General features: G+C 40.8%; 2 protein-coding genes and 1 long non-coding RNA gene across 7 annotated transcripts; 1 reads left to right on the top strand and 2 right to left on the bottom strand.

Annotated features, from left to right (window-relative positions):
* Positions 1-524: 524 nt before the first annotated feature.
* LOC148889349 (uncharacterized) lies at positions 525-26,752 on the top strand. 2 transcript variants are annotated; one of them, XR_016116871.1, is made up of 4 exons: positions 525-747; positions 12,018-12,187; positions 19,123-19,277; positions 26,614-26,752. It is a non-coding gene; the product is annotated as an uncharacterized LOC148889349 (long non-coding RNA). The 2 variants fall into 2 exon arrangements; XR_016116872.1 differs by having other exon boundaries at positions 12,042-12,187.
* On the bottom strand, positions 3,267-14,207 carry LOC148889350 (E3 ubiquitin-protein ligase TRIM8-like). Of its 2 annotated transcripts, none has more exons than XM_089011808.1 (7): positions 13,711-14,207; positions 11,984-12,615; positions 7,404-7,499; positions 6,938-7,171; positions 6,095-6,126; positions 5,015-5,130; positions 3,267-4,908 (listed from the first exon to the last, which is right to left on the bottom strand). In XM_089011808.1, exons 2-7 carry the CDS (start codon positions 12,554-12,556, stop codon positions 4,319-4,321), a joined length of 1,641 nt encoding a protein of 546 aa, XP_088867934.1. In that variant the 5' UTR covers positions 12,557-12,615; positions 13,711-14,207; the 3' UTR covers positions 3,267-4,318. The 2 variants fall into 2 exon arrangements, with proteins under 2 accessions (XP_088867934.1, XP_088867933.1); XM_089011807.1 differs by having other exon boundaries at positions 13,761-14,206.
* On the bottom strand, positions 14,561-25,230 carry sufu (suppressor of fused homolog (Drosophila)). Of its 3 annotated transcripts, none has more exons than XM_089011811.1 (13): positions 25,099-25,230; positions 22,644-24,625; positions 22,202-22,336; positions 21,464-21,600; positions 19,602-19,744; positions 19,160-19,245; positions 18,512-18,584; positions 18,037-18,193; positions 17,868-17,964; positions 16,999-17,133; positions 16,629-16,767; positions 16,212-16,280; positions 14,561-16,129 (listed from the first exon to the last, which is right to left on the bottom strand). In XM_089011811.1, exons 2-13 carry the CDS (start codon positions 22,790-22,792, stop codon positions 16,040-16,042), a joined length of 1,410 nt encoding a protein of 469 aa, XP_088867937.1. In that variant the 5' UTR covers positions 22,793-24,625; positions 25,099-25,230; the 3' UTR covers positions 14,561-16,039. The 3 variants fall into 3 exon arrangements, with proteins under 3 accessions (XP_088867937.1, XP_088867936.1, XP_088867938.1); XM_089011810.1 differs by having other exon boundaries at positions 22,644-24,629; positions 24,697-25,218; XM_089011812.1 differs by lacking the exon at positions 25,099-25,230 and having other exon boundaries at positions 18,037-18,190; positions 22,644-22,966.
* Positions 26,753-27,368: the final 616 nt, after the last annotated feature.

Here is a 27,368-nt window from a genome sequence, read left to right on the forward strand (position 1 = left end):
CAGTTACAGGTGTCACTTCGATTTAATATGAAAATCCTGGTGTTACCACAGCAACAGCTGAAGTCCGCAATGATTCCCTTTCATCAACGATGCAGCTTTTTCTTCCACTGAAAGGCCATACATTTTTCAAACACATTGCACTCCTTGTGCGTGTAAATAGAACACAAATGTTCTATACACACAGGTGTTATCAGATGATGGTTTGCATTCTGTATGATCCTAATCGTCACTGCATACTTGGGAGTGTTTTATGCGTACAAGGACTGTTTTCCCAAAACACAAATCTTTTGGACGCCTACGTACGGTCTGCAGGCTTTCCAAGTGTACAAAGGAAGATAAAAAATACCTCAACTTGGTAGATCGATGTTGTTGACGCTAACCCAAGGTCATTCAATTTCGAGCCCAAAGAAAAAGAAAAAAACTTACAGGTACATTTCTTCTATCTCATTTATTTTTGACTCGAAACTGCTTTACTTTGAAAAATTTCCGGATAGTCTATTACATGTGGCTTTAGTATATTACCTTTGACGCAGCTCAAGGCCCGCTTCTCGGTCACGTTTAGCTATCATAGGTTACAGATAAAATGAAACCAAGAAGTTAGCAAAACAAGTTAAAAAACGTCTGGAGAGTTTCTTTGGAAGGGTCAAAATGGCCAGCCAGGTGATAGAAGAGGAGTGTACAACTTTCAAGAAAACGAAAGCTAACTTTCAGAGACAGCAAGCCCACTCTGCATAATATGCAACGATGGTGAGTCATATTGTTCACTCTTTTTGTATTTGCGACGTATATTATTTCTCGACCAACAAATAATTCCAGACAGATTTTGACTGTTTTACTAATTAATAAAACGGACACATACAAAACGACTCTCTCTCCAGGCAAGGGAGTGTTGAGCTGATTCATATGAAACACCCAACACACCTGCCACTACATAACACAGCTGTCAAGCGCATCACTCTTGACTGTTTCCATAGCCTCAGAGCGCAGTGCACGCTGACACCTGAGCACACAAGCGTTCACCCAACAGGATTCGACTTGCACTAAGCCCAACCCAAACACACATACACACACACTGCACACCTATCCTTGAGCTCTCATTCCCGTGAGAAGAAAAAATCATGCGATATGAAGCCTGCAGTGCAATTAAAGCCTTTCGTCTTCTGCTGTATTTAAACCTTACTAAATACAGCATTTTTATTTGGCCTATATTTTTTTTATTGTGATACAGGGCACATTTTGAGGATATTCATGTTTTAAATACATTATTATTGAGACCCTGGTACACGAAAACGCTATATGAAGATGTATTGTGTTGTATTTATGTTTTACACACACACACACACACACACACACACACACACACACACACACACACACACACACACACACACACACACACACACACACACACACACAAAGCATTTCAAAATATTTTGTTTTCAGTGTCAGTTACAAGCACGACGAATGCCTTAAACTCTCAAGGCACAACTGTCGTTCTAAAATAATACTATGACCTACCCCTTTCCCTGTCCACCCGTGACTATCTACTCTACTGTATGTTTTATTAATAACAGACTGGAGGAGCAGTACACAAGAGGAATGCTAATGGGGTGACACACACATATGCACCATAAGTCCCAAGTTGATGTTGCACTGTCACTAAATCAGCTCCGCCCACTCCTGCACCTCATACACTGTAATATTGAAGGAGAGAAAGCCGCACTCCAATCAGAAAACCTCCTCCCCACTCTTGGACTGGGGGAAAAAGAAAGAGGAGGAAACTCCACAGTGGAAAAAGAGCATTTTACAGATTATGAATAAGTGATGCGAGTCGCATGCTTTCATCATTTTTCCTCCTCACCTCTTATCACTGTGTGGAGCGCTGGTGATGAAAGAAGGATGAGTGACAGACAAGTAGATGAGTCTACTATCTCAGCCCTCATTAAAACGTCTGCGTCAAGATCATGAGCATGCTTGTCCCCTCCCCTTCCTGCAATGAGCCCCAGAAAATGATATCCTGGGAGAGTGGATAGAATGAGGGGTGGAGGGTACACCTCATCAGTTATTTACCCTCCGACATAACTTGACAAGCAGCTCCAATAGTGAGACAAAGAGGCCTAATTCTGCCAAGAGCTGGGTGTTGGCAAGTAAGAACCGACGACAACGCTAGTTTACCATGTTATTTTTGCAAATGTCCCCATTGTGGGACTATTAAAGGCTTTGTGATTGTGATTATGTTTTCCTACTAAAGTTAGGGTGACTTTCTGAAGTCAATGAAGCACCACAGCATTTCAAAACAGCATCCAAATTTCAAGTAAAATGCTGATATAAAATCTACATCGCTGTTCAAATGTGTGCTTCGGTGATTTAAAACAAAACAATGACACACAAATTAGTCATTTCAACTTTTAAAATGGCCAATGACATGTATGATTCAAAAACGAAATATTTTTAGGACACAAAGTACAAATAAACAACAGCAATCATTATTGCTGCACCAGTCTTCAGAATGAGCCAATCTCCCGCAAACTCAATCTTTAACATGAGTCAGCATAATAGCATTTAAAGTCTCTTCTTTTCCTTTCGGCTTTTCCCTTCAGAGGTCACCACAGCAAATCAGTGTCCTCCATCTTTAGAGATTTGATCCGCATGTTTGTTTTGGCCAAGCATTTAAAGTACACTTGATAAATCCCAAATAAAGTTCAGATGTTCTTGTTGGCCTCTCTTCAAATCTGAAACCTTTTTTTCATCCTGCTATCATCCTGTAAAATTTTCACTGATACAGACTCCTTTTTTTGAACTGCCAATTCTCTCCACTTGTAGAAAAAAAAAGTGTTCTGACTTAACAATTTGGTCATTTTTTAACATTACAAAATATTTTTTACCCACTGTTTGTTGGTCTCGTCACAAGTGCTACTGTTGCTCTCCCTTAAATTCAAAAACATCAACAACAAACCACCCGAGCAGTTTTGGCTGTTCTAGCGTGGTCCAACCATCAAATAGCAACTTGTGGGTTTTATGAGATATAAAGAATGGCGGTTTCCTTCCAAGAAAGCTCTTGCTTTCTTTTTGTGTCATATGATGACATATTGACAAAATACCAGCGCTTGAAAGTCAAAATTGAATCCTTGTGCTTCTGTTGCACTCTCCAGGACACGATCAGTCACCATAAAAAATAATAATCCCTTCTCAACTTGTTAAATCTGGAGATAATAAGATGCGCATACTCAAGATAAAAAAACACACACAAGCGAAGGAAGAAAATATCCATTACACTGAAGTTTATTTCACATTTCCACTGATTCTGGTTTCTTGAAACCATTACCTTTACGAATTCTCTCAAGCATCCATGTTCCAGTGTAAGTTCCAAGTCACATCGACTTTGGAGTGCATACGAGTTTTGTTGCATGCTTTTGGCATCCAACAGGAAGTGACACATTTTTTTAGTCACCAATGTCTGGTCGGCTAATGTGAAGTTGATTTTTTTTCATTGTTATTGCGTCTTTTAATATATTTCATTTGACATACACTTACATACATACATTTGACACACTGAGTTGATTTGGAAATAAACTGTACCATCCTTGTTATGATGTTAAGATGAGTTGACTACAAAGCTGTAGAGGGAATCAAAAAAGATTTTGAAAGCATAATATGAAATATATTATTACTTAACCATCAAAGTGCCAATCTTAAATGAATTTATATAATTGTGTTAACAACAAACGGGACACTTCATTAGCCACATTTGGACAATTTTATCCAATGCAAGAGCTGTATCCAATACAGTAACAGTAAGTGCTGTCTAGACATTTTTTTGGTTAGTCGTGATTACGGTTGGTGGTGAGTTGGAGCCTATCCCAGCAGACCGGTTAAAAAGATGGCACCCTCGACCGGTCATAAGGCAATCGTGGTGTATACGCTAATTTACATAATTGACAATCGCATCCAGATGACTTTGAGTCATCAAACTTTGAGGCCTCCCAATTTGCAGCCTGTGTCAAACATGTGACTGCTAATAATCGAGAAATACATTGTGGAACTCAATACGACACATTGCTAGTAACCGGCTCATGGTGTCCCCCACCTTCTGTTGGTAAAGATATAGTGGATTGAAAAATAGATGGATGGATACATTATTATTATAAATAATTCATTACATTACTCATTAGTATTTCTTATCACCACTGTAAAGGCCGAATTGTTTAACCAGCTCTTACATTGGATCTTGGATTGTTTTGCAGGTGTTCCTAATGAAGCGTACTCTGAATATATTCTGAATCCACAAAGTGAAGCTGTTGTTGATTCTGCCACATCGTTACTTGGTCCCGTAATGCTTGTTTGAAGATTGACCGTACAAGCCAAAATAATCCGAGCGCCTGGATGCCTGGGAGGCTTCCATCAGTCCCCTCATTGGTAAATGCTGCAAGGGCTGGCTGCCAGCTATGGGGCCAAACTCCTGAGAATTGATGGGGGCGAACGGGTCGTGCGTCGTGTAAAGGGATCGAGCGGGTCCTGGCCTGGAGCACATCAGGACTTTCCTTCCTTCGTAGACAGCCTGTTGGGACGCGCCCCCGCTGCGGAGTTGCTGTGAGAAAATGGCCTCTGCGTGTTGGCCTACAACATTATGATCTGAGGTGTCCAGGAAGCGACTGTGGCTTTGACCAGAGTGAACATTCTGACCCAAAACATCAGAGGAAAACATGTTAGAGTCGCGTTGACTGGGGTCAGTTAGAAGAGGCATTTTGGTGGCGTAGAGCAAAGGCGAGGGATGCTGGGATGCCGAGTTTTCCGCCGTATTCTCCAGAAAAGCCATGCCGTATTTTCTCTTGCCGAGTCCTGAGCGAGTGTCCACAGAGCTCGAGTGTGTTTGAACGACCTCATTGATAGAGACTTCGTTGACGGGTTCTGATGATCACAGAACAGAATGCAACTAATTTGGACCAGACTGAATCACTGGAATTACAGTCCAATTTACAGATCTAAAAAAAAAATAACACAAAAAACATCCTACCTTCCAGGATTTTGCGCAGATTCTTCTCTTGCATTGAGAGGCCCGAGAAGAAATGATGAGCACTGATCTGGCCTACTGAGAGTGGAGGAACAGAACTGCTCATCTGTAAATTGGACCTAGAAGGATTGACAGCGAATTCATTTGAAATACAGTGATATCTCAGTAACAAAAGCTTTAGTTTATGAATTTTTCACCTTACAAACATTAAATTCGTGAGAATATAATTTTGCCATACAAACTAGTTTTCGGCAAACGAAGCAAACCACTCTGAGCGCCACGGTGGCTGGCGGACTAGTTTTCATCACCCCTTTCCTTGAGTGCATACGTAGTTTGTAAGGATACTTTTGCTATTAAGGGACAGAAAAGACCCCACCACAAGCTAGTGTTCAACCGAAGAGGAAACAAAACAAAATTACGGTCGAGCAGAAGAAGGAGATCATCGAGAAACATGAACGACGTGTGCGTAGAATAGAAGCGTCCCAATAACAGTATGCTATGTCGACCATTGCTATGTGTGGCGAAGGGTGTTTCTGTGTTGTCTCATGCAAAATAAGAGGTTGAAAAACTTCTGTTGATTTGGATTAACAAAAAGCAGCAGGCAGGGGACATTGTGAGTGAGGGTATTATCACTCGGATATCATGAAGAGGTCACCTCGAAGTTCGTCATCCATTGACAACTACCATCACAAATGTGAATAAAACAAATGTATTATATAGTACAGTTTATTTCTTTAATTATAATACACTAGCACATTTAGTATCCATAAAATAAGGTATATTTTGTGTAGTTTTAAAGCTTATTTAGCAGAAAATTATGTTTTATGCTTTATGGGGACCTGGGAACGGATTATTCTCATTTTGAATGGTTTCTTATGGGAAATAAATGTTTGGCAGACGAACTTTTTGCCTGACACACACTTTCTGGGAACCAAATAAGTTCGTAAACTGAGGTATCACTGTAAATGTCAACAAATGCATCCGAGCAGATGGAAGGTATGAAAATGTTTTACTCTTCTGCTGATGCTAAAACAAACAACAGATTTGGTGTATGCTAAATCAAATGGAAACACTCACACTTACCTTTCTATTAGTAGTTGGTAAGGTTTTGTGTTCTGTAAAGGAAATGGACACGAGTAACTTAGAATCAAAAATCCACTTTGATATACTCAACAAAAATGTATGACTTGGTCACCATAGCAACAGTATTTATTTAAGGACTGATATATGATCCTGTTTTTTAAGAGGGTCATGTGAGAGCATTAATCCTTGATGTTGGCCTTTTAAGTCAATACATCAATAAAATCAGATCACAACACAGCGCTGTGTTCATAGTTCTTTTAAGCAAGCTCATTATTGGCCTTGATGACAATAAAAACTAAAATAGGTTCGTTTATATTGCTCGTCTATGTCTCCGGCCAAGAAGTGATTTGGATGTCGCGGCTTGGAATTGAAGTGGATTTATGTGGGATGGGAGATATGAGACAGTCTCTTTTCGTCAATGGATGCTACAGCTTCGTGTTTGCTTTCAACATTTAGCTTGTAGCAGACATGCACATTCCCCCATGACATCCCTGATCCACTGGTGAAAAGTTCGTTGTGATCCTCTGCTCTTTCATCTAGAACTGCTTCATATAAAGATGGTGCAGAAAGTGCTTACAAATGAATGCCGGTCTGTGTCTTTTGTGTTGTGTCATGTTATTTGTTATTTAGTTTTTTTAAGTGTTGTTTTTAACTTCAAGATGGCGCCCCGAGAGTGCTTGCCTTTACAGCAGCTCCTGTAGTTTGTTTTTCGACTTCTTCCTTTCCTTTCCTATTATTTTCATCACTTTTCTGCTGTGAAATGTACATTTCTCCACTGTGAGACTAATAAAGGCGAATTCAATCCAATGTAAAAACAAAAAAAGAAATAAAAGAGAGACACACCTTCATAAAGTTAATGTTGTCGGCTCGTTGAAAGAAGGCTTGCGTTGAGCTCAGGAGTTTTTCCGCTTGCAGCCGCCGCTCATTGAGCTGCAAAACCTGCTGGGAATTTTTCCTTCGGTATGAGCTGTATGCTCTCTCCAGCATCTGCATACTTTCGCACTGTTTGGCTTCCAGAAAACTGTGCATCCTCTGGTATTGGTCCCTGACTCGCTCCTTCAGTTCTGAAACGGCATCCTGCAGAGACGTACGATGACATGTATGGTGACGCCCCGTTGCAAATCGCCACATGTTAATAAAACGAGGCGGATCGACTTAACAATACAGGCCACTCACAACACGAGTACAGTCGCGATGCATTGAGAAGGAATTATGAACATTTGTTGTAGTGTGATCACAAACTACTTCAATACTCCCGAGTGAAGAAGTCAACTATTGCCTCCATAGGAGCGGTGGCAGCTCGGTGTACCTTCATCAATGTCTTATCGGACTCCAGCTTGGTAATGTGGTCATCGATGTTCTGAACACGACCCTCCAGTCTGTCTTGTTGCCTCATTAGTGTGGCCTGTAGAGATGACCGAAAGGAGATGCATAAGATAGACAAATATGTCCAGTGTATTACAAGAAACTGCAAACCAAGTCTGGTCAACACTTTCACCGCTTGCAGCTTTAGGAAAATTATCTGCGATGATCTGGTGTGTGATTCGGTTGTTGCTTGGCAGATCTCTCAGAAGATATAATTGTGTAGTTTTGGCCAAACGGCAGTTATCCCAATTTCACAATTAAATCACTTCAAGAAAATGCAATGGAAAGAGAAACAAATTATTTTGAAATACAGTAGTAGCAGTGGCATCAGCTGCCCAATATGGTGGAGCATGATCACAGCTGCCTTGCGGACCAAAAGTGAGCATTCCTCCAATTCCTCCTGTTTGAGTAAAGTCTTTGACATGCAGCTCCATGGTTTTGGGTGCCTCTCTATTTATGTACCGAGTAGTTACAGGATGCAGCCTTCTTAGTTCTGTCCGTGTCTGTGTCACTTCCTTCCATGCTCGTTGCTGTGTTTCTCCCTAAAATAGTCTTTTTGATTTTGCTTGTCACAACAACATTGTAAGGGCCTTCCCTCTATTGTCTTCTCCTTTTGGAACTTCAGTAAATACATTGTGGAACTGCATTCCTGTTGGAACTCTTAATTTTTGACAATGAAACCATTTTGAAGGCAACCGAACACTACAGTGCTGCTTGCTTGGGAGCATATGAGTCACATCAGCTATCGCCTCCAAAATCCCGAGTGGATGGAGGAAGCAACTGCTGCCAGGCACAATGGCAAACATTCAGCTATGAGAACATTGACAACTGCACAAATCCACCTGACCCCAGCTGTCCACAGAACCGTCCCACTTCCTGTCTGCTGAGTACAAAGAATCCCACGGGGGGGGGGGTTTAACAACTAAATATAATCTTTCATTGGTTTTAGTGCTGCAGATGGAAATCAATTTACAGTCTCGGGCTTATTGATGACAGTGAGCGTGGAGGGGCACTCTTTAATGAGCTTGTAGCACATGGAAAAGCCACTTGCGTACCAAATATAAGAGAGGGCAACAAAGGCTGCTGGATTATCTAACGTGCATGTGGGGGAGGAGACGCTCACTAGCCCTGCTCTCCCTTCTCGCTTGCCACATGCATCGCTCCCGTCATTGTTGTTTGCCCCGGCCTCTGCTGCAACGACACACTATCGCGTCTGTTTGCAAACCGCCGGGGTCCGAGAGGGAAAGTCTTGAATAAAAGTGGGAAACTTAAAAAGGAAGCAACGGAGAGAAGGTTCGGAACATAAATGGGAGAATGAGGAAATTCCTGCGGTCTCTCGTGAACATTGTATCACAGCAACCGGCCTCTTCAGCTGCCCACAACAAGCCACTGGACTCAACTAACACAACAACACAACTCATCTCGGCGATGACGAGTGCACCAAGGAGACTGCATTCAAAAGTCTTTCATTATTTGAAATATTTCAATAAATGCTTCAATTTTCACCAATTTGCTAGAGAAAAAAAATCACCTCTGTGTTTTTGCGCACTAAGATGCCACACAATTTGTGCAAAGGAAGTAAGACAGAAATGGCCCGAGTTTTCTGAGAATCCACACCACATTGAAGTTTACTGTCAAAATAAGGGTTAAACAGAGAATGACACAATGCGAAACCAACCAGCTAATGTCTTAAGGTTAACAAACAATGCAAAATGCTATCGGCTTGCTAATGGTTAGCACCAATCGTCATGGTTTTCGAGTTAGAGGATATTTGACCACAAATGGAGTCGTACATGTAGACAAATACAGGAATGTAATAATACTCATACATCTATTATTTATCCTCATTAAAAAAAGCAACATATGACATCTTATGGAGTCACTTGGTAAAAAAAAAAAAAGATTCTTCATTTGTGTCACCAAGGCTGTAATATACAAGTACATGTATAGCATGCGATTTTTTTTCGTGATCATCATCATCTGCATCTTGGTGGGAGGCTGTAATGGATTGATGGTTTTTCATTTTTTTTATTAGAATGGGATTATTTGACATATGAGTGAGTACTTTATGTTACCAGTCTTATCTCAAGCTCTATGTCGAAGGTATACATTGAGGCTGAAGAACTTTGTGTTGGAGAGGAGACATGATTAGCGTAGGTTGTTTACAGAAGTTGCGGAGATGCCTGGCCGCATCGGATCAGAGTTAGCTATATATTTACGGTTTGAAATAAAACAAAGTAGGGTCGGCATTGGTTACTCATGGCTATTTACAATAGTTCTCATTGAAAACATGAACAACAGAACAACACGTCTTCTCACATTGATGACAGCATTCTGCGGAACTGATTTCTAACTTACTCAAGACACTCGAGGACATTTTGTCCTGCCTAAAATATTATAAGGCAACCGAGTTAGGACTTGCAGTGACTCCTTCCATGGCGAGTTGCATCACAAACTGCGCACAGCCATTTTTAGGTGTGTTTGAATTTCTTAAAGTTTCCTTTTGTCTGGTTAAGTGCTTGAAACGGAGCACAAGGGCCACTCTCTGGTTTGGTGAGCCTCTCCGAAGCAGTGTGAAAGCCTACCTTTATCAAGATTAAACCCAACAATGGTCATTTTCCCCTCTGTCCTATTGAAGCATACGCACGGTCACCAGTTGCCAGGAAGCTCATGTTAAAACGCAGAGCCTCGGGGTCAATGAACAGAGAGCCTCTTTCACAATCAACAGAACAGACAGCTGATGTCAACCAACCGACTGATTCGTTGCAGTGTACATGCAAGATCCTGGGGGGAGAGTGGGAACGATTGTGGGGGAATGAAGGATGCTGTTTCTGTTTCCTGCTGAGAAATGCAAGGTGAGGTTGCGTGGGAGAGCTCCTCCTCCATCAGTCCCTGGGATGACATTAGTCTTTTATTACTCCGCTTTTCTTGTATCTGGCCACTCTCAAAGACTCCTTTGAGAGCCACTGAGGCAAAGATATGAACACAGTTGCGTTGGTATTTTCATCTTTGTTTATTCCAAAAGCAACAAGACAGCCGCCAAGGGAATCGAAAAGGTTTTCTACCAAAATAGACCACAGCTCTCTCTAGGACAGCTGCAGGGAACGGTTTTCCTATCATGAACCATTTCAGATTTTCCCCAACTGTGCCTTTTAGGTTTTATTCATTTTTAAAATTGCATGGTGGGCCAGGTCAAATACTCTGGCGGGCTGTATATAGCCCAAGGGCTGTAGCTTTTCGACCCATGGTCTTGGAGGACTTACTCACATGAATCTGGTGCGATACTCATTAATCCGGCGCGCTAAATCCCTCATATTTTTACCATGGAGCAACATCTACGCTCACTCCTATGGACAACGTTAATAATAATATGGGAAGAGCAAGGAGCAGCAAATCACAGATGGATCTGTTTAACGTTTCGCGCATACAGCTGTGAGAGAATACATGGTGGGTGTGTGTGTATTTGTGTGCATGCATGTGTGGGGAGCAGCTGTGGAAAGGGCTGAACAGACATCTTTTGTCCCAATAATAGGTCTCCGCCCCAGCAACATTTTGCACCAAAAACATCTAATTTGCAGCTCTGTGAACTTTATGTGAGGCTATGACTTTCTCTTTGAGAAAGGGAAAACATAGGTCACCCTATAAATGGTTTGGACCGTAAAACCAATCGGACTCTCAAGCCAAAACCTACTTTGGGCTTATAGACCACATCCAAAGATCAACCATTCATATTGAATACCTTTATGGGTTTGATGGTTCGGTACATTTGGCCTTTGATCACATTTCTATTGAAAAGGATGCCAAATATGTGCCCCAAACTGTCTCGCTGCTCAAAAAGGATGACAAGGTCAAATGAAGACAACAAAGTCCACTGGCAAGTTAATCAAAATGCCATCTCCACCAACTTTACGATGAAGCTGGGATCAAGTCCAATTAAGCCAGCCGCCACAAGAATTGTTCAGTGGCTGCTATGCAACACGCCACGACAACTTAAATATTTTAATGCACAGAAGCGCACTGTCAAGACGTGAATAGGGTGCAAGATTCAATTTTCAATGCTTATGCACACCGCCACACTGCTTATGTGCACCCGTCGATATGCCAGCCCTGTGATTGACAGGCTATCAGGCCAGGGTATACGCCACCTGCTACCATAATCAGCTGGGATAGCCTCAACGCAATGTTATAACAATAGCATTAAGCGCTACAAGCGCAGTAATTGTAGGTTGGATTTAATACATTTGTTTGACTGTGAGAGTCCATCAAAATATTGCTTTCCATATAATGTCAGAAAAAAAAAACGGTTGGGCACCGCTCATTTAGTCTTCAATTAACTTCACATGCCATGTAGCTGTTTTTTTAAACTAGGAAAGGTCTTTCCTTCCTCATAACCCTTGCACCTGAGGTGAAGAAACCCATGTTGGTCTAAACCTGACACTCATCACGGCCGCTGGATGCATTACAAAAGCATCCGTCCAGTATTGTGAATGATGCACAGTATGCACTATAATGCATGTTATTTACCTGCATGTGCATGCGTTGTGTGTCCACGTCGCAGACCGTGTGTCTTTGTGCGCTGCAGTGGGAGATGCAGCAAAAGGGACAAAGAGCCAGCTGCTCATCCTCGCAATGGAGCAGCCTATATTCATCATGGCTGGGACACGTCCAGGCACTCAGCTCCTCTGCATCCACCAGCAGGTGCCCAGGTGCCACGCACGGTTGCTGCAGGTGTGTATGCACGTGTATCTGGCAGCAGGGCTCTTTACAGCGCAGGCACACCTTCCTGACGGGCATCGGGGGGCCTCGTCTGCACAGGACACAGTGCAGTGTCGTTGGGGATTTTTCGGAGTCCAACACGTTGAATCTCTTTACGATGTTGGCCAACTTAAAGTTCTTCTCCAGTAACGGCTTCTGCTCGTACTCATGGTTGCACTCGGGGCACCGAACCCCCGCGCCGTTGTCTTTGGCCCATGCCTCTGAGATGCAACCTTTACAGAAGTTGTGCTTACAGTGCAGCTGGATTGGCTCATCAAACACATTCAAGCAGATGGGACAGAGGAGCTCCTCCTCGAAACAGTTCCTCCAAGTAGCATCCATGGCACCAACTGTTCCAAATATTTAAGGCAGGTAGGCAATGAGTTCGTTGCAATATCCCCCTGTTAGAGAAAAGAAAAAAAAAATCTTATCCATTGTGTAGCTACAGCTGTCCAAGGAGAAAAAAAGCATGAGAAATTTTAAGACCTGTCAGAGCACATCTGTAGGCTACAGCCGAGTTAGAAACGTTGCAGTAAGCTGGCCAATGTAACAGAACACCTCAATGAGGGTTGAGGTGGAATCAGGCATGTGTCATTTGTTATTCATCCATAGTCAGGGTTTCATTCAATAAAATTCACACATACAGGAAAATAACCATCACATCAAAAGACAAGTAGGAACAAATAGCAGAAAAAAAATATTTAAGTGGGAAGAGGTGGCCAGTGAGTGACAACGGTGGCCCCTGGGCACGTTGTAGCTCCACCCCTGTTTAAAGGAAACTGTCTCACAACCCAAGTCGTTTTTATTTATATAGGCGTTTCTAGAACAGGTGCACCTTAACAAAACATTTCCCCGAACACAACTATTAAATGTAAAACAATTCAACACCACGACCTCATACATAATCTTTATGTGAAGCGTAAAAGGAGTCGAGGGCGTAATGACGCAATCTGCTTCAATCTAAGTTTGAAAGAAGAAAGAAGAAAGAAGAAAGAAATAAATAGTCAACATCCTCCTGAGATGGAAACGGAGGAGTTTATTTGTGGAGTCCAAAATTATGAATGAGAATAATCCCAATATTTAAACGGTTATTTAACATTCTGAAACTACATCCAGCTAATGGCGTTTTTGTCGTCCTTTTTAGTCGGTGTCGGCAATCTATGCTGTGTCTCAACGAACGGGGGGGTGTTAGTTTTTTTTTTAGTTTTTTTTTTTTCTCGAGCAGGAGATGTTACGGTGGGCTGCGTTGACGTTTCGATTTGTTATTATTGGAACGCCACAAATTGGCTTCCGATCAGCGAAGACTAGTGTTGAAATTCTTCGGCAAGAAGAAAAACAAAAGCGACGGACCAACTATCGGCTTTCCGCGTCCATTGTACACTCGAGCGCACCTTGGTCGCTTCTACGTCGTCACAGCACCGCGATGAGAGCCAAGCTCCCCTGCTGTCAAGATCGCAACAGCTCGCCCACCGAACGGAACGAGCGACAGCCTTTACCTTTTGTTTGATCTTTTTCTCAACGAAAGCATTTGCATTCCTCTACGCACCTTAACTGTGGCGTTGGATCGTCAACTACACATCAGAGAACATGAAAAGCCCTACTGAAAAAAGGTCCTTCGTACGTCCACGCAGACCGGCCCCTCTTGCTAATGTGACCCGTCAGAGTTGATACATACACTGGGAGGGGAGGAGCCCGAAAGGGGGGCGGGCGTCGAGGTCAGCAGGCTGGGAGTCAACAGCAATTACTTTTATGAGCCGAGGTCCCCTGGGGCCGCTTGAAATATTGACAATAATATTATAAGCACAACATACAACGTGTAAATGCGATTTTAAAGGGAACAGAACATTTTTACTAATCGGATATCTGCAAATTTGTAATCATGGTCACATAACCACCATCATGGAGATGGGTGCTTTTAGTCCATGGGAAAATAACATACAAATGTCAAATTTGAAGAATTAGTCTTGAGGTCCCAGCACGCGTTCTTCGACTATAAATTGAACTAATTCTCTCTCTCTCTCTTTCTGTATTACTTCACAGGGTACCTCGATGAAAAGGTTTCTTCAGCCGTCATCTGCACTTCTTCGAAGGTGTCGGACATTTCACTTCTCATCCAAGAGGCTTCGTCAGCGAACTAAAATTTTGCTGGTAGCTCTGGTCATATATATATATATATATATATATATATATATATATATATATATATATATATATATATATATATATATATATATATATATATATACTACCAGCAAAAGTTTTGTTTTCTGACGAAGTCTCTTGGATGAGAAGCGAAACGTCCGACACCTTCAAAGAAGTACAGATGACGGCTGAAGAAACATTTTCATTGATGGACCACTCCTGTACGACTGAGAGCTTACACAGACGTTTCATAGGGTACCAGTAATATCTGTCTGCCTTTCTATCCATCTCTTTTTAGGTGGAAGAATAAAATTGTAGACTCCGAACAACCATTCTGACTCACACTTACTCCAAGGGACAATTTAGAGTGTGGCAAGAACACGCATGTCTGAAATTCAAACTCTGGACCTTAGATCTGTGAGGGAGACATGCAAATCACAGAAATGACAAGTCTAAAATGCTAAATGTTATAATTTTGCCCAATTAGAAAGCATTCATGACTAATATTGTGGCAACCGGGGATATACAGCCCATAAATCAAACCCTAATATTGCTTCAATTATTGGTGTACCTCTATCCGGTAAAAAAATAATAATCAAATGCCTATTTATCAGTGTTCCAGCTTTATTTGTGTAAAAAGCTACTTTTTAATGCACTTGGGATTATCGTGGGTTCAAATAAAATGACAAATCAAAGGTATGTTAACATATATCAGTCATTTAAAAAAAGACAGACAAAGACAACTATATAATGACACGCAGTATGGTGTAACAGTACACACAGTCTGAATAGAAAGATAATGTCATAAAATTCGTCCTTTCAGTTCTGGTGTTATCAAGATTAAAATCTAGGCGGCTCATGACACAGGAAGAATCACTGCTGACTGAATCAACATATCTATGTGTGTGTGTGTGTGGTCCTTTTCAATTTGAGGTTTGCTCCAACTCAAACTGATCCCACACAAGACAACACAAAAATCAAAACCTTTTCATTCACGGTGGCCGCTGGACATAACATTGTAGAGATTGCCATCTCAAAACACAAAAGCAGACATGTTATTACCTAACCCAAGTTAATGGAGACATTACAAACTGAAATATGACTGCACATAACCACGGTAAAGAACCTGCAGCCATATATGGGCTTGGTCTGGCAACCCTAAAAAAACAAATCCAAGTTCAGAGGAAATGCTTATATTTTATACACTTAGTGTGGCCCCAAAAGAACTTGATGAAAAATGAAATAGCTCCCGATTGGTTTCTCACTCCTGCTATACTAAATCTTGACATAGAGGCATGTAGAATATTTGCAGCATTTGTCAACCATAAAACAAAGATGTGAGTTGAAATGTTGGCTTATTTCATCAAGTCAAAGCATTCGCACCGACAGACTGACATTACCTTTGGCATCATAGCAGGAAGAATGTCCAGCATTTGTTTAATGTACACATACAGCAAAGTCAATGAATGAAAACATGTTAAAAAAGAATCAGTAGCTAACTTTTTTGTTGTCTTTTCTGTGGCTACTGGAATAAATAGAACACAAGTTATTGCTTGTGATGTCATGCCTTTATGGCTAAATTGCCACAGCGACGTTAGTAATTTTGGACCTGAGACTTTGAGCAGCCCAGATCGACAGTCTTTTGGAGTTCCCTTTTTTGCGTCGTGATTAAGCATCTCCAGCTCATTGCAGAAGGTTATCAAACACACTGTCTGGGAGGATGGAGATCTTCAGATTCTTCTCTGGCCAATTGTACTCTTTTGGTAGTTTTGTCTATTAGAAGAAGAAAGGCGGGTGAAGTCAATCAAAACAAAAATAGAACCGAAAATCGTACAATTTGGGAAGATTTACTCACATCCTCACGAGTGTTAAGATCATGCAAATCCCCAAGCATTTGATCCACAAACTCTTCAGTCAATAAAATCTACATGAGGAACACAAGAAGTCATTGATACAAGGGGCAGTGGAGCAAAAAAAATCTTCTTTCGTAGTTCTCTGCAGCCTCACAAGTCTAAACACGCCATTCTGATCAATATGCTGTTCAAGGCATCAGAGTTAAACAGTAAACTCCACCCGTTTTTGTCAATTTCATGGAGGGGACGGACATTTTACTGCTTGCTGTCAACTGAAAATGCAACCAGTTACTTAGCTCAGGTAACGACCAATCATATCTCAGCATCAGAAAACAGTTGATCCGTGATTCGTCTTCAAGCGTTTATTTTCCAAGGCCAATGGCAGACTTTTGAACAAACATACACGTTTTTGTGCATACCTGAAGCCAAGGGCCGTGGGCTGCGTATGGATGCTCCTCAGTTGCAAAGGCTCCCTCTACCCCAGTAGATACAAACGTAATAGCCGTGTCACCGTTAATACTTTTGAAAGTAAAATGTCTGCCGTGCAGCAAGCGACCCCTGTGGAAACATTGAATCAAAGTCTCTTATGCAACCCAGGAAGTTGTGTGAACATTCTTAAAGTATAGACGGGAAAGGTGAATCAGAATGAAACCCCGAATGTTTAAAAGTCTACCACGGTGCCTCATCATTTGTTAAATGACAAAACACGTCTCATCCATTTTCTCATTCATAAGGTTTGTAAAAACACAATCCAAAAAAGCTAATTTGAAAATGCTAAATATGTCGCACCGTAAGCAGAGTGGAAGCAGTGTGCCGGATTCTTGATTAAATTTCAGATGGACACTTTCCAACTGTCGTGTTCGGACTAACTCGTGCGGGACAATGGCGGTTGAGGTCTCGCTTTCCAAACTGTCCTTTCGACTTCTGGGAAGGCAGAAAAAAAAGGAAATGTCTGTGCGGAAGTGTGAAATCCTTCAATACACAGTGAGGAAGTGGCAGCGTGACACAAAAATTTGGTGTTTAGGAAATGCGTCTGTGCAACGGGGAATCACAGTACACCATTTTTTAAAAGTAGCGCTCCAGTTCAGCTGAGCCTTGACTCACAACTTTATTTTTATTCAACATTTGCAAAAGTTATTTTATATATTTTCTTGCTCAGTTTCTCCCGTTTTTAGGGAAACGCATTTTGAATATTTATTCGCGTCTTTTCAGGAACTTTTTGGTTACAAAAGGAATTCCCCCACCTCTCCTATATATTTTCATGGTTGTCATATACAGTAAAGTCTCGTTATATCGATATTCAAGGGAGTCCGAAAAATATCGATATAACCGGGACTATCGATATATCCGACCCTGTTTGAATGTAATTTTCTCCGTGCGTGCATAGAAATAGTATCGATATAACCGGGACTATCGATATATCTGATATCGATATAACGAGACTTTACTGTATGTGCAGATAGCATTATAAGAAACGGATTTGTGATGTATTTCGAGGTACTTTGTAATGAGGTTCAACTGTATAATAACGATTGTTTCATCATTGCATCACATTGAAAAAAATAATTTCATACGGCCCTTGCAAGACGATTGGAACTAAAATGGCTCCTGACAGAGAAAAAAAACATTCCATCCAGTGCGCTCAGGCGCGTACTCACTGAGGTCGGTCGTGTCTCTGGCTACCAATGGGGGGCAGTGGTGGCTTGGTGTTAAACTCCAGGCCTTTCCTTAAGGTCTCCCGGATCTTTTCTGTGTCTGTCAAAGCACTAATGATCAACACGGAATGCTCCCATCTTGTACGGCAAACACACGGCCAAAAAGAAGCACCTTTCTCGGAGAGCCGGCGAGGCTGCGAGCTGATGCAAATGGATCGACTGTCCTCATCGTCATCTGGCGGTCGACTCAGGTCGTCCCACACGCATTTGGCGCTGACCCCGCTTAAGTTGGAGCCTTCTGTCTCTATGCCGTGGTCCACTCTCTCCTGCTTGGATGAGCAAGACAGACGCAATCAACACTAGGCCTGCAGGGTGGGTGTGGTACCAAAAGAGGGCGCTTAAGACTTTTGTCGAGTTACAAACGAAGGTTTAAAAATGGAAGGTGACTCTTTCTTATTTGGGGCCGTTACGGTTTTATGAAAAACAAGTATGCATCGTAAAACCCATTCGTCAGAACTTGTATTTGGCCAGTGCCAGTATCAATGTCTCCAATTTTGAGATCTACTGCAATAAAAATAATGTGTCATTTTGATGTGATCCATACTCAGTTGTGTTACGTGAGCAGACAGAACGTAATCCAGCCTTACTTGTAGATGTGGATCGATGTCAAAGATGGTCTCCCCCCTCCTCATGTCTGTGATAAGCCAGGGACCACCAGCTCTACATACACAACAGCTGTCATTAATAGTTAGACAAGTCCCCATCCCCTTTTAAATTGTTGCAGTGGACTGCAAATTTCCCCATTGTGGGGATGAATAAAGGTTTTCTGATTCTGATGTTGGCATCTTTAACAAATAATATGCTTTCCTTCACTTTAAGTAAGGGAACATGAAAATAGAACTGGTTTTCCTACTGTTTCAACTCTCATGTTGAAAAAAAATCACATTGATTATGTTGTGGGTCATTTTTACCCATATGTAAAAATCCACACAAAACAATCACATAGGTGACATCCGCAACAACTGTTTCTGAGATGTTATAAACATACGTGAAAAGAGAGACAACATATTTTCTATCCTTTTGGGATATTTTAGAACTGTTTTGAACAAAGGAAAAAGAAAGGATATCCAGTGCTTTAGTCAACACAAAAATGGAAACGGGTAAAATCGACCCATAACATAATATGAGGGTAACATTTGTGCTTCGATTCTGAGTCGGGCTGTCCCACAGAAAAACTGAAATCGACTTTTTTTTCCAGAAAATTATAGCTATGAAGCCTTTTGAGTTCAGCTCACACTCGAAGGCCTCGCATGAGTTCCAAGATGCCTTGGCCGTTCCACTGCTGCGCCGCCTGCAGTTCCTCTGTACAGACGCCCACAATCTGCAGGCCACAGAACATCATGTGAGATTGAGGTGGGAAATGGGTACAATTGATCCTGTGCCTCCTTCAATGGTCTCCTTTCATGACATATGCAAAACAATAGGAAAATAATTCCAACCTAGTAACTGGTCCCTTTTTGAAAATACAGTCCCTGAATCCCTAAATTTGCATCATTGGCTGTACTTGTGTAAACTAGCATTATTTCGTACCCAGCTAGGATCTTTGCAAAAGTAATACAAATTAGCAGCGATCATTTTAGGCCAGAAAAAAATAAACAGACGATATTTTACTCGGAGAAACATACATTGAAATAATGACCCGGCCCTCATTTATTCCATGAAAAAAATCATAGCTACCTGCAGGAAACTGACGGCACCAAAAGGAGTTTGAATGGGATGCATTTGAGGGTCCTCCGTGAGCAGCATATGCTGGATGCGAGACTCGCTGTTGTCTAGGGGATTGTGCCATGATATGTGGTCGCCACTGCAAAACGTGTTTTCTGTCGGGACGCCAAAAGATAAATTGTCATCACTCATGCGTGTTTAGTTTGCATGTAGATCACCGGTGTGGGGCGGCGAGTGCGGCAACTTCAAAGTCATCTCACACACACACAAGCACAGTTACACGCAAAGCAGAGTTAACGCTACAGTAACACACAAAGAGGACAATCAGAGTAAAATGTGACATCTCATGGGAAGAAAAGCCTCACTTTACATTTGCATTGCATTGCATTTACTTTACATTTACATCTGCTTGTGTGGTAGGATGCATACTTTTTCACTTGGCTATGGGGTAAATGTGTAGAGGGGGGAACTTGGAGGATCAGTATAGGCTGAGCTCAGATGCCAGGCCCACCCACGAACAAATTGATCCCAGCTGGAGAGCTGAAAGATGAGACTGGATTGAATGGGCTTCTTCCAGAAATTATCAAAACATCTTTGTGTCCCTTTCAATGTTTTAACTTTTGGAAAGGCTCTGCCATGATATGTGCACATTTCACAGCGGAACCTCAAATGTCAAATTTAACATTCTTACGATTCAGACACATCCTAAATAGCCATGTATTCGTTAGGCACCGATGATGTGCATGCACATTGATTTTTTGGGGGATATATGTAACCATAAAGCAGAACAGGTGAAGGCAAAATCAAAATGAAAAAAAGAATTCCAGAACTGATAAAAGTACATCAAATGTCTCTGACCTGGCAGCTCAGTACAAAATACACATGGTCATAAAGGCACATAGAAATCAAATTAACTTAGCAGACCATTTGTCAAATACTGTAGACTAAAAAGACACTAAAATAGAAGAAAACTTATAACAAGAGACCCACTGCAAGAAACCTACTAGACCACGACCCAAACGAAAAGAAATAACCTGATAGAATTAACCTGTTGAGGTGTTGTCATGACCTAGGCTAAATAAGGGTATTGACTCAACTATATTGACAATATTGATCAAAATAAAATAAGCTATGAGAGGTGCAAAAGTGATTAAGGCCATTAAAACTGGGACCATGATACATTTAAAAGCACGATTTGACATAAAATTAAGGTTGCCTGTACCTTCCCCTTTTTCAATATTCGATTCATATGTCAATTGTCAATGATTGCAAAAATTGCAAATTTCCCCGTTGTGGGACGATTAAAGGCTTTCTGATTCTGATAAGATTCAACTATTATGGGAACCTGAAGCACCCAATTGCAGTCAAATACATTTGGATGAAATAGTGACTACAATTACAAAGAGCGCATATATGCATATATATATATATATATATATATATATATATATATATATATATATATATATATATATATATATATATATATATATATATATATATATATATATATATATATCGGCAAAGGGGCGAAAAAATATGGTTATATGGGAATAGCGATCACGGCCCTGTTTGGGTGCGTGCATTAGTAATATAAGACTAGCAAGATATAACGAACTTTACTTAGCTGGCTGTGTGTGTGTGTGTGTGTGTGTGTGCAAATATATATAAATATATATATATATATATATGTATATATATACATATATATATGTATATATATATATATGTGTATTTTTGGAATTCCCTTCCACTTTATAATTCTTAGGAGAGTTAATGAATAATATGGAACATAAAATAGAAGATTTTCATTGTATATTAATCCTCTGATAATTAATATTAATGACGGATCATCAGTGTGCTTTGCTTCTCACCCGATTGGAAGACGTAGCGGGCTAAACCTTGCATGAGTTCAGCAGGCCAAGTGGGCGGGGCTGTCTCCCCCATCTCTCTTTTCAGTCTAAAGGTGAGCTCAAAGCCAAAGCCGCTGGGTTTGTCTATTCCTGTGAATCTGACACAAACACACCTGGTGAGATGTAAAACAGCAGTTGTGCTTTCAGGTCCCTCACATATGCGCAAGACTTGTAAGAGGCACAATGCAAATCCAAATTAACAGCTTGTGGTGAAATAATGCGGAATATGCTAACTAGGAGGACAGACAGTAGGTGTTGGGAACGGGTTAGCGGGGGATGGGTATTATTATTTGTATTTACACACAGACACCTATGTTCATCTTTTACATTTTGTAATGCCTCCTCACATTTATCCATGTCTGAAATCAAAATCTATTGTGTCACAAAAAAGAAATGTAGCACCGTGTTCTCACTACACTTTTGCATTTCTGATGGTACTGACTGGAGAGCTTACATTTGTATATGTTATCGCCTTTGCATGACATGAGGACATACAATAAGTAACAACTCGTTCATTATACCGCAGTTAGATTTGTGTGTAACTGCAATGTTGTGATATGTATATACAGTATAGAACACATTGATGAATTATACCCAAAATATTGAAAATAAGGATGGAGTTATATGGACCAATCAAGTCGGCTTTACATCCCCGACCTTCCAAACTAGTAAACAACGGTAGCCTACATGACCACTTACTCGTGAACCCTGTTATCTCCATACAGATCGCTGAGACCAAAGCTGACGTAGTGCCAATGCTCCTGGACGTCCAGAGCTGGACAGCCCGTATTTCGATACATACTAATGTAGTCTAACGGGTCTGGACCCCCTAACCTGCAAAAAAAACACAATGATGTCACACATAGATCCGGGTTTACATTTTGACACAAAGTGAACCAAGACACATGGCCATGCAACCAGCACGGACAAACAATAGAATAAGCATTGCATGCTTTTATTGTGCATCTTGTTAGGTTTGCGTGAAACTGATTAGTTGTACGTTCGGAAACATCGGAATAAGATCACGTAGAACCTACAGATGCTGCGTTAGCTCCGAAGCTAACATTTTACACCCTCCACCACTCAGCACAATTTAAGCGATCTAAACATATTAACAACAAAAACCTGGCTTTTTACCAACCAATATTTGACGATGGCTGTAACTTGTAGCGGGTTTGCTTGATCGGGATAAAGTCGCCGACATTCCCCGTAGATAGCCTGCAATCCCGGGGGAAACAGCGACGATAGCCCGTGCGTCTGGGCACCGCTGTTAGGCCGTATATCATCCATACCGTGGCCTCGAAACAAGTCTTAGTAAGGTACAAACCACAAAACGACTGAGATAAATCCAAACGAACTACCGCTCCTCGGATAACATAGGTTCTGCTACACTAAATGGCTCACATGAGCGGAGTTATGGGATTAATATGTGCTTCGCCCAGATGGGGCCCAGCCTGTTCAGCATCCTCTCCGAAAACGCCAGCAATTGGTCAATCGTGCCCAGTGACGTATCAGATTGACGTCGTTATGACCGAATGGGAGCAAATTGTAGTGTGGAGTTTATTACAGTATTTAGTAAAATCGACTCATATGCATAATATTTTTGCTTTCACTCTGAATATTTCTGACGAGGTTGTTGTCCCACACCTACTGTGTACTGTGGGAATTTCTCAGTTGCTTTGAATGTGAATGGGAAGCACAGTTGCCAAGTGCTTAGCACGAGTATATCTGAATATCCATAATTCGTAAATTAGTAATAATAATATAATTCAAAATATATGTTGTTTTAATTCATGCGTACATATAAAACTGGTAGACTTGCCATTCATTGCTACTCAAAATATGCTATTGGTTATAATAACGTTAGTGAGGACATTGTCAGTTCTGAGATGTTGTCTGTTATTTATAGGTAGTTTTTGCACGCTCTAAAAACAATCAGTAAATGTCATTAGTTGAATTATTTGGTATTTGCGGTAAGGGCTGCCTGACAGAGCATTTTGGAGGGCTGTCATGTGACATCACTCTAAAAATGTGACACGAAATGATTTTCTAATGAGTTTCGAATCACAATCAGAAAGCCTTGAATAGGCCCACAATGGGGAAATCATGACATTGCCGTATGAATGAGGAATTTGAGAATTTAGAAATTGAAAATGTCACTGTTAAACAAAAAGATGGGTTATTGGTATCAATGAAGTATGGCATGATGAATACATCAGGTTAGCTAATTTTTGGAATGGGAATGAAAGTGTCATATGCCTGATGGTGAATTGAAAATGCTATCTAAACATTTCCTTACTGCTTTGCTTGTACTAAATAGACATGACATTAGTGTAAGAACAAGCTCGTACTCTTTGAAAAATGTCAGCGGTAGTGAGTGGGTCTGCTCAAAGTTTAACAATAAATGTACTCTTTGCATTTGCATTTGGAAATGGGCCCTAGGTTTTGCATTTTTATACAATTTTTGTGAACTACATACATTTAATATTGTGATAGGATTGTGAATCTCACACAACAAACATCAACTACATACTGGAGAGAGTGAGGACATTTATTTCACATCAATATAAAACAGATATTTACATTACATGTATTTCGACAAATATACAGTACCTCTGACATGTATTTCTATTCTCTGCTGCTGTGTCTTATTTAGTGCCATACCAAAAGAACTGAGCCCATAGATGACACCTAAAGATACTACCATCTATGGAATTCAGTTCTCATAGTAGAGCACATTTGAAAATGAGGTTCGAATAAAACATTAGATTCATTGAAGATACTGTAACATGGCATTACCAATACAAGAAGTACTAAGTACCAGATTGACGAATATAAATACTTTGCAGAGGCCAAATAAACTCTGATGTGCTGTCCTCAAAAGTAACAAATAAATGACAATAAAAGGTACATGGAGCTGGATCATAGGCCTTTGACGATATACTAAACAGCCAAACTATCGTTTTTAAATGTCATCAATTTCAAAAGAAATGTGTAAATAAAGTAAAATTAAGCTTCTGGAATGTCAAACACGGTCACATTGCAGCCTGCAAAATATCACATCTTTTTTTCTTCTTCTTCTTTATTCCTGGACATGGTTCACGACTACCAAAAGGACAGTCACTGCCTGTTAAGATAATGCAATCAGTTATATCGCTCATCACCGGATGATATGACTCAAAAATTACAAGCACCTCAGTGAAAACAAGATTCAGGACTGTAGTTTAAATCCTATGAGGAAGTTTTACATTCAAACACAAAACCGTGGTTGGTTCTTCCTTCTCATACATTCATTGACTGGATTGGCTGCAGAGTGATATAGTGTAGTTCCTGATAAGATAAGAGTCGTTCAGAACAATATATTTGAGGATATGAAATACAAATGAAGAAAGGCCACACCTGAGCGTGCCCATGAAATGACAAATATTCCAACATAAAAAGTGCCAAACAAGCCGTTCAGCAACCTAAACATGACATGGTGAGGTGTCCATGCTGTCATCACATTAAAGTTTATATGAGTTAAATACCTTTGCATGAATTAAATATTTCCCCCTTGACTCTTTAACATTCTTCAAATTAGTTTGCATCCTTGATACTTGCCTCTCGCAGTCAAGTGCATCCCATCAATCTCTTGGATAGTCAAAAATGTTACATTTCAGTTCTCAGTAGGATCTGCTTTCCAAAAAACAATGGACTTAAGCCCTTTCCACCGTCTGCTCCAAAGCTCATTGAACAATGTGGTGACTTGACATCCCACCCCGACCTTAAATACCATTATGTTTCACATCACTCGCTGGCTTACCTCCCTCCATTCCGCCCTCCTTACGTCGGTTATTCATGCACTCCCTCTGTTCGGTAAACTCACCATGCAGTCACTTCCCAGTAATGAGGAAACAGTGGGAGTCAACAGCACGCCCCCACACCATGAATCAACATATAATAGTTTCTGAGGAAAACCATCTGACGGGCCCTGACCTCTCTTCTCATAAAGTAAAGAAGGGGAAAGGCTGCATCTACTGTTGGAGTCAGGAATCCCCCCACAGGCTTGCATACAGCTGTCTGGCTGTGACGCCACCATGACGAAGTAGGTGCACACCCAGATCGAATGTGTCTGTGCACACTGAAACTTGAGTCTGGGATTTGGAAAGCAAAATATTCACAATCATTTGGATTTATTTATTTTTGATGAGGTGTATTTTTTTTGCGGGGGCAGGTATAGCAATTGTCATATGAATCAATTGTGTACTAATGGTGTCTGAGAATAACAATGGTTGCTGGTCTTATTAGTAATGTTTTAATCATAATGTCCAAGTTGCATGAGCAGAATGGATATTGAAAATCCGTCATGAAAAACAATAGATCTTTGCAGGTCCATGTTGTGGCCTAGAGAACAACTTGGTGATGACATCAGCTGTGGAAAAGTTGAGTTACATCCACGCAACCCTCTACTATGACACAACTCCAGGAGCAACATTGTTGCTCAATAGTACAGTGACAAGGAAACAAGAATTTAAAACCCCCAGTGACTTTAATACATATCAAACAGGATTTGGCAATTACATCAGCCAGTGCCTCTTTAAATAAAATCCAGCAAAATGGGGCATTCCTCAAGAGTATAGAATTTCACACAGCGGCACAGGAATAGCACAATCAGATATGATAACTCGGGATGTTTGCACAATTGTCTGCTGTGACTTTGGTGTGTGTATATACACACCTGCTGTTGTTTGTTGTCAGCGTTAGTACAGAACAGAGCTCCAATTACCCCTCAAAAAGTGTGTGTAAAAGTGTGTAAAAGACTCTATTCATATTTGGGTCATTTTTGTTTCCCCCTGGGTTGTATGATTGTGCTGTGTCAAATGGACACAAAAGGTAAGCAAATCATGAAGTCAAAAAACATTTCCTAATGTCTATTAACAAGACCAGTCTTGATACATATTACTGAACAAAAGGGCCCAACATGTTACTTCACTGCATTTCCTGGATATGTATTTGCATTTTCCAGGATGTAGGATGTCACCACGTATTACGTATATCTTTTGGCTTTTAAACAATGCAGGCTCAACAATAGGTATTTTTAAAAATAAATGTCAGCTTTTATTTTTCCACAGGAGTAGATCTCAAAAAGCAGAGATTTCCAGATTTTCTCTTCCAGGAGACCCCCCAGAAACTGACCGCAGATCTACCGTGACGCCCAAATCCTACCTCTTCCAAGCAACATCCTCAGGCAGCCGGATAAGTTGCAATTGACATTTGGTTTTGGACTTCAGAAACAAACCTGGCTTTCATACTGCTGTTTGAACATGAGGGAAATCACACGCAAAGGTCATTGAGCCCATTTCCTTTTCTTTCCTGCCGATGCATCTAAATAGAACTGGAACTGCCCCACTTTCAACTGCTCCTCGCTTACTGGAACATATCCGTACAGATAAAGTAGGTGTGATTTAAAAAAATAGCAATCATGTTGATCCTGGAATGAGATTCGAAATTTTTATTAAATATATTTGAATACACAGTATGACTTGTGGCTCACGTCAGTCAATTTTTAACTATCCTAAGAGATTTTCCATTTCAAGAATAGTCTCAAACTTAAAATGAATGCCATATACTGTCGCTGCCACTATTCTTAAAGTAACAAATATTTCTAGAGTTCACAATTTCAAATTACAATAGTGGTCTGACAGGCAGGCAAGGTTCTTTGTGAGATTAAAAGTGGAACGGAAAGGTTTGGAAAACAGGCTTGTAGGCTACTCATGTCGCCCATGAAAAGTACTGTATTTATTTGAAATATCCATCGATTATCCATCTCGCTTATTCCTCATTTGGGTCGCGCGGGATGCTGGAGCCTATCCCAGCCGTCTTCGGG

The sequence above is a fragment of the Hippocampus bargibanti genome, linkage group LG13 (assembly GCF_051943395.1).
Source record: "Hippocampus bargibanti isolate YZ-2025 linkage group LG13, ASM5194339v1, whole genome shotgun sequence".
NCBI classification, from domain to species: Eukaryota; Metazoa; Chordata; class Actinopteri; order Syngnathiformes; family Syngnathidae; genus Hippocampus; species Hippocampus bargibanti.